The 14,557-nt window shown below is 34.1% G+C and overlaps 1 protein-coding gene across 1 annotated transcript in view; it reads right to left on the bottom strand.

The window, feature by feature from the left end:
• Positions 1-14,557, bottom strand: part of LOC131665342 (uncharacterized) — a 33,309-nt gene that overhangs the window by 6,034 nt on the left and 12,718 nt on the right. The window contains exons 4-6 of the mRNA XM_058937187.1: positions 6,820-6,915; positions 2,131-2,193; positions 1,339-1,422 (exon numbers count right to left, since the gene is read on the bottom strand). Coding sequence (XP_058793170.1) covers positions 1,339-1,422; positions 2,131-2,193; positions 6,820-6,915 — 243 coding nt within the window. The remainder of the gene's footprint in view (positions 1-1,338; positions 1,423-2,130; positions 2,194-6,819; positions 6,916-14,557) is intronic.

The following is a 14,557-nucleotide window of genomic DNA, read 5'->3' as shown; positions in this document are numbered from 1 at the left end:
AATAAAAAGTAAGTTTCAAAAAGCAAGTCACGAGTATATAGCTTTTCCAGTCTCTTTACTCGCTCGATAAGACTCCGCTATAGAGGGATGTGGGCTGTAGGAACGCGTTGGCGATTACGCCAATATGCCATGCATTTATATCGAGCTCGCAACCTCTTTTGCTCTATCTTGCGCGCATTTCCCCTCAACTTTATTCTCGGCTATTAAACGTTCACTGACAGATAATTGTCATGTTCGGATTTCTTTTTCTCTTTCTCTTGCTTTCGTTAGAATCGACACGTTTAGAACGTAGAACAATATTATTGTTACTGAAGGTTCGAAAAAGGTACATTCAGCAGTTCAATTTGTCGATTTCTACAGGTTGACTTTTCATTGAAAAGTTTTCTTGTTACACATGAGTAAAAATAAAATAAATTAATCAGTTCGATAACAATACTTTCATAAAATCTATTCTATAAGAACACACTTTTAGGAATAAAATACACATCAATCTAACTAAGGAGGCAATTTCAATTCTACGTAAAATAGCCCACATAATATGCTAAGCAACCACATTCAGACCGTCGTATATTCATCCTATGCCTAAGAGAAAATTCACAAATCACCAAAGTGACATTCAATTCCGTGCCGCATGCATAAAACATTTACAAATTAGCTGCGTGGTTCTTGTCTTGACAAGCATAAGAAAAAAGAAAGGTAACACAGAAAGATTTCGCAAATGCGTTTTATACAGAGAACATTGGATTCCCCTTCTCTCTCTTAGACCAGAAAAGCTTTTTCGTGTGCCGCACAGCTTCCTTATGTAGATTTTCCAGGTGGAAGCGCATGCATATGAATATGTCATTTGCGTTTTTACACATACGTGCATGTATAGCGACAGCAAGATAGTTCAAGTCTGTTTGTCGCTGCGGTTTTGGCGGGTGGGGTTTGCGCACAACGCTCCGACGCATATGCGAGTGAAAGCTTGCCGTTTCAGAATGCGCCGACTCCAATTCTTTCAGTCTTCGCGCACGCACTCGGATCTTTTATTTGGTTTCCTTCCTTTTTACTTCGCGCGAGCCTGCTTGGCTTCATTTACGTAAACATGCAAATTAAAATTATTATTCTTTATCATCGCATGCATACGAAATTTCATGGTGTTGTAAACGAGGGTGAAAAGCACGGTACCGGTCATATTATTTGCACCGTGATACATCATGTCTAATCATACAACGTCTTTGTCGAGCAATCATTTGGAGAATATTAAAAAGCAAAGTATTTACACAGGCGCACATAGCCTATAGAACTGAAGTGAAGCGCAAGGCAATCAATTATGCGTAGGTGAAAACGGCAACCAACCCTCTGTGGGCAATCGTGAGCAGCAGTGCCACGACCGACGGTGTACTCTTGATACTGCGAATAAACGCACAGCACCGCATATATCTGCAACGCAAACTTTTCGTTATTTCCTTCATGTGCTAGACACAATGCCGGGTTCGTTAGTCGCCGTCTGTAGCATCGATGAACTCAGGAGATAATTATAAATCACCTGCGAGCACTCGATGTGAATTAGAAATGCAAATGAGGGAAAGTATGTGTGTGCGTATGTGGTGATGGGGGAGGGTGGGTTAAGGATAAAGGCTCAGGATTCCGGGATAATTCAACGTCAAACGTATGGTGAATATCAATGATCACTATAGTATGGCACGTCTATAACTTTTTTGCATCTCTTGCGCCGTCGTGTGAGTTTGCTCCCTCTCATCGGAATCACATTATTTCCAGATGAGATTTTTCAAATTGGCGGCGTAAGAAAGTCGAGTAGAGTATAAAAATTTTTTATTAAAACTACGACCCTGTTCGAATTCCCACGGGAACAGTGTCCAATTAGACGAATTATTAAAATTCACCATGACTTCGCTCGAAACTTGTAAATTAGCAAATAGAGGAACTCATTTAACAAAGATGTCGTATAAGCCGATATAATACGTTCGTCGCGCGAACATCGTCCTTTACTGCTCCCCCCCCCCCCCCCCCATATCGACACAGTATGACTTATAAATTCTCATTCGAGATCGAAAGAACTTTCCAACCTTTCCCTCGAGATCGTGATAATGTAGGTCGGGCAGAAAAAAAGAACATGCTCATACTCACATTCAGGCACATCAGGAAAAAGTCGATCGTTAAAATCATTGCCGTTACCGGATTGAACTTGAGCTGTAACAAACAACGAGTTTATCGTGTCGCTGATGCTTGTACACGTGTGAATCGACTTTTGTTTTGATTTTGCAGTATCGATAGCGACATTACATTTCAATAATAGTAATTGGTCAGACTACACAGTTCGTAAAATTGATATAGTACCAACTTTATTGCTTGCATCTTTTTTGATTACACGTTTTTCTTACCTATTATGGTATAATTGAAAAAAGCATGTCATCATTACCTTACATCAGATCTCATTAGTTTCGTAAGAAAAACATTTCGTGAAATTTAATATGTACTTATAATAGTATGTGTTATACGCATGTGGGCAAATCCGCGAAGTTGTTACTTTTTTGTTACTCGTATTTTTCGTCCAAAAAAAATTTTTTTTAATAAAAGTACCGTTTATTATTTACTTTTATTTATTTATTATTTACTCAAAAGAACATAAATATAAAATAAATGAAATGAAAATGTAAAATTTTAGTATGTCATTTGAAAAAATTTCAATCTCTTTCGTTAATAACTTTTTAAACATTTAAAATAGGATTTTGGGAATTTTGGTAAATTTGGGTAATGGGAGAAAGTTCAAAATTTACATTTTTGCAAAGTTTCAAGAATGTGCCCTCAAAATGAAAGAAAGAAATAGTCTGTAATATATCTGTTACAACTTATTTTGGAATAGCAATGTTTTCACTTCCTTGCGTATAAAAAGTTGAATATGATGTCAATCCAAATTTATACTCTCCTTAAAATGAACAATTCTGATGGTCAAAGTTAAATGTGCCTTCAAAAATGTAAAAGATTCGAGTACTTAAATTAGATTCGAGTATTTAAATGATATGATTTAGATTTCCTGTCAAAAGAATTTCTCATTTTTCAACGACACATTTTCATGCACACACATTTAATTTAACTACATTGATACCTTCTTTGTCTGGTACATGTCGATGTACTAAATACATTGTAAAAAATATTGAACGGTAATTCTTTTTCTTCATTTATCGATTTAAAAAATAAAAAAATATATATTCGATGAAATTTAATATAATTTTTTTAGTATACGTCAGTAACTAAAAAAATCTAGTTGAAAAAATGTTAAAATGTGGCGAAATGGATCCCGTTCGAATTAAAATACAGTTACAATCTATACAGAGGATATTGCAAACAGAAAAACCGTAGATACAGTTTCATCAAATCAGTTTTGAAATGTAGCAAAAGAAAATCAAAACATAGGACGGGATGTAAACAAAAGCGCGGTATGTATAAAAAGAATCAGTGAAAAATTATTACGTACCTTAAAGATTCTTGATCCTGATTGTATTTATATTTAAATATTATTGTTTCTTATGTTTTATTCTTATTGTTGCAATAAAATGAATTTTCATTTTTCGAGTGAAAACAGTTTATCTTTTTTAAAATTGGATTGTTCGACTTATTTCAGTTACTTCACCATTCCATATTAGTGAAATAAAATAATAATTATACGTTTTGAAGATAATTACTTCCACTTATTAGTACTAGATTAGTGCTATGTTAGTTGCATGAACAACTATATTTTTTCTGAAATAAAAAAAAAATTTTGTTTTGTTTATTGACTTTTTGAGCGTATATTCAAAAAAGGTACCACCTCAAAATATTGTCTTTCATACTGATCTAAAAGTGTATCATTACCTGAAAAAAGTGTGTTATGAATTAAAAATTCTTTTTTATTTTTTAAAAAGCAATAACCTTGCGGATTTGCTCATATGTAAACATTATAATACCTCCGAGTTCACGTTTTGGTACCAACTAACCATTCAGCTATTCGTTCAGTCATATAATAGTGCATTATATAAAAGAACACACGTGTGATCTCGCCGACCTAGTGAAGCGAGTCGGTATTTCACACAATGCGTGGTTTGCTTACTGTACTCTCGTGATGCTTATACGGTTTTTCCACACCCTATAAAGAAGTAATGGTATGCCCTCAACAGGCAACAATGAACCGCATTGACTGTTAAAAGTAAAATACGTTATGTACTGCGATGTGCCATGTTTACCGCTCTAGACGCAGCTGAGAGGGTAAAAGCACAACACGCATGTGAGGCATATTACACTCACGCTGTCCATGCGATTCTGTGCTCCCTGCTAGGAGGACGCACAGTCACCACTTTGTGCGCAGTGTACGGAAAATCTAATTAACAGAATGATCTATATCACGTTGCACGAGGTAAATACAGCTATAATTAGAACCTTGGTCTCTAATTCATCAGCTTTCTGTTCGCGCACATGTACCCGCATAATCATCACTATCTTCATCCGCATCGAATTATCTTTCGTGCGCAGCGAAAATAATGAATGAGAAACTGGCCGAAACTCAATTAATTATATAAGTTATTTTCAAATCACGAATACTGTATAATCATTATAATTAACTAAATGAATTTTACGCGAGTGCTCGTTCTACTGAACTTTGTTTCATCAAGATATCGCGAGATGAGGTAATAAAATTTTTTTCATTTATAAAAATAATATTTTGATGTGAATGTCTTCGGAAAACAGCAATTTTTACGATTGAATAAACGATCAGTCGTTTCGAATATTTCCTTTATTCGGTTGATGACGTGCACGAGTTTATAACTCAATTATCAGGATACTATTGCTTGCATTTATATTATTTCACAAGCTGCGCGGTTAAGATTGCAAATTCATTGTGTTTTCAATATAATTTTGAATTTCATTGAAATTGCTAAATTACAAACTATAACATATAGTGATCTAATAATTTAACGTTAATTTAATCACATGCAAAAGATTGGCATGTAAGAAACGAAAACTCATCAAGGAATTTTGTATCAAAAAAAGAAAAAAAGTGGCATCAGTCAATTATACGTTAACCGTGTTCGCACTTATATTCGATTCTACGAAATACGTTTTGACGCGCACTTGAGTTCGGTCATCTTACACGTAACGTGCGTGCATATTCAGCGACGTTCCTTGGGTATTTGAGAATATAAAAACAAAGGCGTGAGATCGTGTTGAGACGTATCAATGTGCGGAAAATGCAAAGATATAGTTGTCTCGAAGATAAGTGCGTTTATCATGAGTGCATAAGTAAAACAAAGTGTGTGTGTTGTGTGTGTGCTCTTATCGACGAAAATAAGGAATTACATTTTTACGAGGATTTCTGGTTATAAAGCATGGTAGAAGAAAAGTTTGATTAAAATGGCTTACGCGAGATGTCGAATAAAAGTGGCAATAAAAGTGCTGATTTCTTCCTTGCTCTTATGCTTATTTTTTTTCCTGATGACAATGTTTACACAGTACGCCTTTAAATTTGGAATTTTTGGAATTTTGAAATTTGGAATGTTACATTATTCACACAGTAATGTTCATTAAAGTTCTTAGACTTAGTTCAAAATTACAATGTCGAATCAACTTGCAAATGTGCGAAGAATAAGAGAAATTAGATTTTATGTAAAAAAAGTTTTTTAATAATGGAGCAAATATGCACATGGCACTCGAGTTTGAAGAGTTTGCACGTGAGTCTTATGAGAATGAACGCGACTTCTTTTTACAGAGACTTCTACACATCGGTCATGTGTGATACTGTTTTCATGAGTTTAGAAAGTGAGTAGCGGAGCGTGAAATTGATCCCACATTTGATAAATGATGTTGTATTCGTTGAAATATTTTCTGCTCTAAGCATGCAGTGTTGAGAAGCTTCTTGTAAATGCTGTGCTGTACTTTTTTAATTTCAATGGAAGAAAACTGAATATTGTACATTCCATCCTTCGTTTTTTTAGTTTCAACTTTTCATTCAACCTATGGTAAATTTTTGCATTTTCACGATATTTAATTATTAATAAACAATATCTAATATTACAATAATATTTATTGTTGCACGTTAATTTTAATATTTGCTTCTTAAAAACAAACAACGGAAGTTTATTTTCTTTACACATCCGACTCATGTAACTACATTGAATTTAATTTCATATATATAAGTGTCTCTTATGACATAATTCATTCTGTTTCTCTTTAGGCATTATCCACTAGCAGAGATGATTCATTAATTACTTGAGAAACAAATATTAGATTGAGTTTTTTGTACTTGTGAGGTATCTCTCACTAAATATATTTTGAGATTTATTTATTGGACACTATTATAAGAAAGAACAAGGAATAGAAAATTATATTGATAACACCGTCAATAATCTAATAACTCAATCAAATATAAAATGAATTTTGTTTAAAGAAGCAAAAATGAATATGGTGTTAATTAATGCTTATATATTCCAAACATAACAATTCATATTACTCATTTCATGCAAAATAAAAAAATCGGTGAATTCTCAAAACATCTTCCTTATTCATTTCAAAATAAAATTACTGCTAGTAGGAAAATGTGTAAGGTGTTTACACGGAAAAATAATTTTTTTTTTCAAACAATTCCTAGAGATTTATATTTTAGCTTAATAAGATCCACTTTGAGTGCATTTGCGCTCTCATAAAAAATTTTAAATTATCTTTTCAAAGTAAAAGTACCTTTCAACGTCTGTCATCATCATATCTGTCTAATACTAAATATAAATTAAGTAAATAGAAACTCTTGTATGGTCAGTGTAGCTCGGTAAAGAAAGGAAAACTGCTTACCCCCTGACCGATGAAAGCATATATTAAATGCGAGATGTCGACAACACAGCAAGCAATCATTATGCAAATCCACGGCACCAGAAACATCTTCTCGTCCTGAAAAATCAAGATTGATGATTGTAAGAAACGAAAAAAATAACGGTGCTTATTTCGAATAATTTCGTTTTGATAAACTTGTTTACCTTACCAAAGTAGACGTTCGAGAAAAAGGTTTATATGTTAAAGAAAAACATTTAAAACATAATAAATATATTATCCGATTAAAGTTCGATACGCGAATTAAAAATGTGTTATTGTTTTATCATTCGAGCAATACATGTAGCATTAGAGTATCGATTCGAGATAATAATATTTTCCATGAATGAACTCATTCTATCATAAGTCAATAAATCAACTGGAGTACTGGAGCTTAAATTATAATCCACAACTAATGTTAAGTTTGACGAAATTAACTGTCATGAAATTGGAAATTCACGTGAGTGCATTTTTCAGATGGTGTCTGCAGTGGTGAGATAGAGAAACCTAAACCCAACCCTACCCGTATCCGTGCGGTCACCTAGGAGCACAGATCAATGTCTGTCTTTTATATGTAACGAACTGAAAACGAAATTTCCGCGATAAAATTGCATTATTGAGCATTTCCACATTCAATGCAGAAAAATAACACCGAAATTTCGATGTAAGAGAAAATAAAATGTTGGAACGGTTAATTTGTCATTAAATATCAAATCCTGCTATGATTTCTTTGATACAGTTGAGATTACCAGCCAAACTTTCGCTGCAATTCTTCTAAACTGTTGATCAAGCCTCAAGTATCAGACGGTCAAGTCTTTACATAGCGCTGATGATTGACATCTGCCACTTACTGCGTCGTAGTTGCAGTTGGTACATCAGTTAACACCGGTAATTAATTAATCTTCGCACAGTAGTTCCACTAAAAGGGTTTTACTTTCATTGCCAACTGCCAGGTTAACTAATTTAGCATCAAACTGCGGCGCTTTTCAGCTTTAGACACGTGCGTTGTGTATATACTAGTTTCGAAAGCGGGTTGGGTTTTGTACTGGTTTGTTTGTGAAACGTGGGCTGGTTAAGAAGCATTACGTCGCTCTTTGAATTTGTTATAAAGCGTGACCTGATAATTCGCAAGTTCTCGTTTGAAAATCATGAGAATTCATTATGGCTTCCCGGAAAAAGTATAGCGGTTGACATTTTTTTCTTATATTATTTAAACATCTATTTTACTTTTGAGAAAACTTTATAAACTTAGGAAACTCAATATTTTATAACGAATCGGATTTAGTGGTTAATGAGCATTGCAAAGGAATGCATATTCAACTTCTCAGTTAATGCGCACGTATATGATCACGTTCACATTAACCATTGCCAAGGAAGCTTGAGAGCACAAAATCCAATTTTGCCCACAGTCGATCATTTAACTCATTTTCAGAAAAGAAATACACCTAGCTTTGCGTGTTGTATGCACACGCGGGAGGAAAGAAAAAAGGTGGTTTCTATAATGTGATTATGTCGTCGGGCCAACGATAGCGTTAACAGGGTATTAGCGATAACGTGAAATTCTGGTAGCAAACAAGCTAATTGGATTGTCCTGGGTAGATTGTATTGGCTCACTCTAGTATTGCTGTATGTGCATGTATATGTGTGTGTGTATGTGTGTGTGGGATGTATGAAATGCTGCGTACATCTATAGCCGATTTATATTGAATTAATAGACGTGACACGTCCATTGGCAGCAGTGCGCGTTTCCACAGATAAATTGTTCAAAATATCGTTGAACTCGACAATCCGACTCAAACAGTAACTCGTGAAAAATGCATGATGACGCTTCTACCTATCCTTATGTTTATTGTCTCGTAGGCATTTGGCTTTCGGGTCAAATATTCAAGCTGTAAAGGTCAACGTATATTCCAATACGACTGCCGGTGTCGAATCGACTGCATTTCTCATGAGCTTCTCTTTGTTCGACATCGGCGTTCGCGTGTTGCCAATGATTTTAATAAAACAAAAAGGTTTCACCAGAGGGAAAGTTGGGATCGATGGAAAGAAGGAGCGACCGATTATACCTCAGTCGCGAATACGAGCCTTGAGTGACTTTTATGTATCTATAGATCTAATTTTCGTCGTTTTAGTTTGATGTACTAATCAAAATTTCCTAAAGAGTTTCTTTGGAATGATTAAAGCGACGACTGTCAATAACTGCAGATGCATCGACAGCAATATCGAGCTGATTGCTTTATCCCTTTTTTAATCAACTTTAACCTATTATTAATTTTATTCGAACTTTTAACGAAATTTTCGTTTTCTCAATTCTATAGAATAAAGCTTGTATTGTTACAAATATATAAAATTTATTTATATATTTGTCCGATCAAAGCTATTTGTCAGCAGAGTTTATTCAAGAAGTTTGTCGCTCGACTCTTGAAAGTTCAAGAAAAGAAACAGTCAAGTCTTGAAGTTTACTAAAAAGCGTGATCTTTAGAAAGTGAAGGAGGCTTTTATAGTTCGATATGTAACTTTTGAAATCTGATCTTAAAAATTGGTAAACATTTTGGCGTCACTAAAGGATCATGGTTGATTAGATAAAAAATGGTCCGTTCTTTTTGAAAAACTACCAGTTTTTAAAACTCACGCAATGTCATGTAATTTGCAGAGTTTCACAGGGGCTCCACGAGAATTTATAATTTTAGGCTTAAAAAGAACTTTTAGTTAGGATGATATCCCATTGCTCATCATTAACCTTTATGCAAACTAGCAGCGCACCAAGTTTTTAAAAGCACATTCCACTCTGAGTATGTTATACGTGCACTTGATGAACGCACGCTTCATGACCTGTGAAATATCATAGCTATTTACGCTAGAACGCTGTAACACCTGTAACATGATGATACATATTTTCAAAAAGCTGTTGGGCTGAGATATTGTACAATTGAGGCTAAATGTAGTGTGCGATTGAAGAACTTTTTAATGCATTTTTCCATACAATATTAATGTATTCTGATTTATTTGTTATAAGAGCGAAAGAATGAAACGTATTTTAAATATAGCAGTATTTTCCCTTAATTTCAAAATAATTGTAGACAAAATTTGTCGTTAAATAATTATAATAGCATAAAAATATTTATAAATATTGAAAAAAGAGGATTCTACGATTAACAAATCATCTTACATGCTTGGCCTTTTTGAATTACCCACAAGCATTTACGACTGCGAGGTACGAGCTTTTCCAGATTATACGATATCAACATCAACGTTATGCAAACGAAGCCGTGTATTGTTTTGTGAATCCTGTAGAGCACGACACGCGTGCATGTATGCAACGTGCTGCCAAGGCAATTTTTATCTTTTTACGAGCCTTCATAGTAGCAGTATAACGCAAGAAAAAGGCAACAAAAAAGAGTTGAGCGTGAAAAATTCCGCGTCTAAAGAAAAGTCCGGAATCTATCTCTTTCCCTTGCGTCTCACGAGAAAGACGTTTTCAAAGCTATCTCTACATAGACGACACGCGTGTGGCAAATTTTTTCCCTCGTAGCCGTAAGCCAATAACCTCTAGCGTAGAGCATAAAATAGCACATACGAGTATAAGTCAAGCTCGCATTTGTGATTTTTTTTAGTTAAGTCAGCTCGTGGTGGAGAAGAAGTATCCTATTTAAAGCCAATGGCTCGGGTTAGACGTACCTCACTCACATACTCATGACGTAGATTTTCCCAAGTTTGCACGAGCAAATGGTCCGTTTGCTATTAGATTGCGTCTACTGCATGAAGTATAGAAAATCGATCTTGCTGTTGAAGCGCTTTTTTTTCCTTTTTACATTTATGGTGAGCACTTGTTGAGTCGTTTTGTGATTGCACGTGGATGGTATGATTTATAATTCTGCTAATTCAAATAGGAAGCTTTGTTTGCATGAAAATTCCTCAAATTTTGCATTTACGTATTACGCATCGTGTAGAGCACAAGTACAAACGTATTTTCTGATCCATCCATACATCTGTGTGTTCATGCATGCGTGTGTCTGTGTATATGAATGTACGCTATAATAATTATTATGATTCTATCTACATAAATGATTACATTTTTTTTCAAAATTTCAATTTATGTAAATAGGTAGAAAAATAAATTTTGTTCTTATTGCTCGAGTGCAAAATTTTTGAGAATTTCTTTAGAAAATTTTTTGTCCAAAAATATCGTTATTTTATAGTATAGTTCCTCAAAAGCGTGTTTGTTTAAATTAGAACCTTTGTAATATATTTTCGTCACTCCGTACGCGGGGACTCGACATTTCGCAAGCTCGATGGATCGAGCCTTGCTTCGCTCGGGCTCAAACGTTTACACTGAAATTATTTTCTAGTACCAGTATTAAAATGTACTATTTTAATTCAGTAGATATATTTCAAAATCAATTATACATTAAACATTAGAAAAACATTAATTTACGTTTCTTATGCATCGCCATTTTTATAATCGATATCACTAAACTCTCCGATCAGATATTAACAAGTTGTGAATTGCAACGTTGTAGCTTCAACATATAGTCTATTACGGCTCCTTATTCATTTAATTATAGGGATATATAGCGCATTGACCTTTCTGATTGTTTTCTAACTATAACATCGTAAAATGAAAAGAAAGTAGTAAATAGTTCTTATCGACTTTAAGAACAGCATGTCATTCGATGCGTGCGTTTATTATTACTATAACTTTATTTTATAATGCTATATTCTATTCAAAGACGAAATTCTAAGGGATTCTAAATGAAACAGTGCTTTAATTAATCCAAAGTCTGAATCGAATTGAAGGACTTTTAGGGGTAGGAGTGGGGCCTTATACACAGAAATTCCTTTTGTATGTCAAGCAATTGGAGAACGTTGAAAACGTGAGTAGTTAAGAAGCTGTTCGTCGACATCTTAAGAAATTTCAAATTTTGCCTGACACAATCGATATCAGAAACAAAGTTGACAAAGCGCTCGGTCGATGTTACACGTTTGAGTTATGTTCACATTGTACAAGTTTCACTAAAACATAGTTTTATAATTACTACGTAAACTTAAAGATATATATTTCAATATTGACGTGAAATCTTCAAAGAACAAGAGATCTTAATTCAACTAATTTGGTAGTCATCCGAAAGCGAAACGGATTCCTGATTAGCAAAGTCCAGTTCAAGCTTTTCTCATAAGAACTTCAATTAGGAATCACGTTGAACATTACGTTTCTTGTTTGTATAATTGATTCACACAAAGGTGTGGGAAGGAGGAAGTTTGAGGCATGAATTACGGATGCAGATCTTTAATTGCCGTAGGTTACGTGATTGTCCTCTATTAGAAGTTCTAGGACTAGGATAACGTATTTTGAGCTTGTGGATTACGCGTTTGCAGAGTTGGTGTAAGCTTACTTAATGAATATGTATATGTCAAAATGAACGATGAAATTTCATTGTGTTTAATTGACAAATGAAATATAAAATTTTTGTTTTTTATTTTTTATATACATTTGTGTTATTATGAATACTTTTTACTTGCTTGACATAATCTATTATTGTAGTTTTGCATAGTTACTAGAATTGATTAATAATACAGAATTTCATTATTATTTTTGCAAAATAACTCCTCTCATAGAGAGCTCAAGAAAAGAAATTTAAAATGGATGAAATTTATACATGATGATCCAAATTTTTCTGTATCTGTCACATATATATGCATACCAATATTAAAAAATTTGTTTTTCTTTATAACAAATATGTTAAGTTAAATAAATTACACTAAAAAGAATAATTAATTCAAAATTTTTTTTTATTTTAATACTACTGCAAGAAAAGCTTGGCGCATAAACTTATATATAATTACTTGAAAAATTTTTTAAATTCAACATCATTTAACAAGTATATAATAAGTTATTGTGAAAATATTACAACTTGTAATAACTATATGTACAAACATTATGACGCGCAATGGTTTTCCTAAGAAATACAAATATGTAAATTTTTTTTAACTTTTCTAGATTTTCTATAATGAATAAGCACTGGTGACTTATAAACTCAATAAGAATTATTGAACTTGACAAAACAAATTTCAACGAAGAAACAAAAAAATGTACGATAACGGCGGTATTGAAATTAAATTTTCTACGAGATTCAAGCCTGTCACGAATTTTTACGATCCATCATACATGAGTGATAACTCCATTCCACACGGTCACATATCATTTTATGGCGTAAAGCTTACAGAACATCACGACGGATCGACAACTATTATCACATCTCATTTTCGAAGGAATCGTTAAACGAGAAACGTTTTTTATCTCTCAGAGGTCTATATCCATTCGATCTCACGAGAAAAATATCGTTCGTAACTTCTCGCATGCCGGGATAGCGACGACGGTTTGAGAATTTTCGCTCGTAAATTTTCCGGTCGTTTCCGACACGTCGACTCGACACGCGTGTTGCGAACTTGATGATTTGCCCGTCAGTTGCGATTCTTCCGGGCTATTATTGGTTTCACGCATGAAAGCTTTGTTATCCTCTCTGGGTTTCCGCGGGATTTCGTACGCGGCGGTGGCGATCAACAAACAGGGGTGGAGAAAGTGGAAAGCTAATTCGTTCGTTACCTTTATTTATTGGTTTCGGTTTTACGGCACGTTTAGTTGTATGTGTTCGCTGCGCTTTCCTCTCTCCCCCTCTCTTTTTACGTTTATTGTGATTTATACGAGTTTGGACGTATTATTATTATTTCCACGTGGTCTCTACTTTTGAGTCTTTTTTTCGTTATTTTACATTGACAGAGTGTACTGCTTCTGAAATTTAAAAACTTTTTATTGCAAACACAATAAAATTGTCTGAAATACATATAACATCGTTTGTATACACGACAATAAGCCAGGTTTGCGGTGAAATAAATTCAACATTATATAACGTTAAATTACAAGCTTTTCCCTATACATAGCCATAAATAACATTTCATTCAAATGACACTGGTAAATTGTTATCGTCTTTTATTTCGATTGATATTTTAAAGTATCCGAGAGTTCGATTTTACACAATTTCTCCTAGCATGAGTCATCTCATTAGCAAGCATCACATCTCATAATGAGAGCAACTCAAATTCGAAGCCAATCTGATGAATTTATATCACCTCGGGCAAGTCAGTAAATCAATCGACGTTGATGCATTCTCTTGATTAACTCTCTTTTACTGTCTGTTCGAAAATATTTAATATGAAAGATCGCTGGAGCCTTTGAGAAATTTGCGAGCTTCTGAGCTTTACATCACTTGTAAACATTTTACCAAATTACTCGGCTGAGTTCTCTCTGGCTTCCTGAGTGAACTAAGTCACTCATAGCAGCTGCAGCTAATCGCATTTATTGAGCGAATTGCTGAAGCTCAGCTGTGCATAACCGTAAATTGCGTTCACGCTGTTTCCGTTTATTTGGTAGCGAGAAAGAAAAGCTTGATGGCGATAACACTTCTGGTAAGTTGCACTTTGGCTCTCCTGGGAATTTACCTTGAGCTGCCCGCTGAGACTCTAGCTATACGGGATTTCAATATTTGCTGTAGATTCCAACCACTTGGGATTCATTTGGCTTTTCCGCACACGTTACGAAACGCTTGATTCCACTTTTTGCGACTAAGAGATAATAGATTTTTCACATTTTTATAATTATTGTTATTTCAAATTTATTTTTCAATTTTTATTCAAACGAAATGTAATTTATTGAACACTGCAATGC

Source organism: Phymastichus coffea, unplaced genomic scaffold, assembly GCF_024137745.1.
Source record: "Phymastichus coffea isolate CEN01 unplaced genomic scaffold, Cenicafe_Pcof_1.1 PCOF00050, whole genome shotgun sequence".
Lineage (NCBI taxonomy): Eukaryota > Metazoa > Arthropoda > Insecta > Hymenoptera > Eulophidae > Phymastichus > Phymastichus coffea.
The sequence above is the reverse complement of the archived record's forward strand: the minus strand, read 5'-3'. Positions and strand labels throughout refer to the sequence as shown.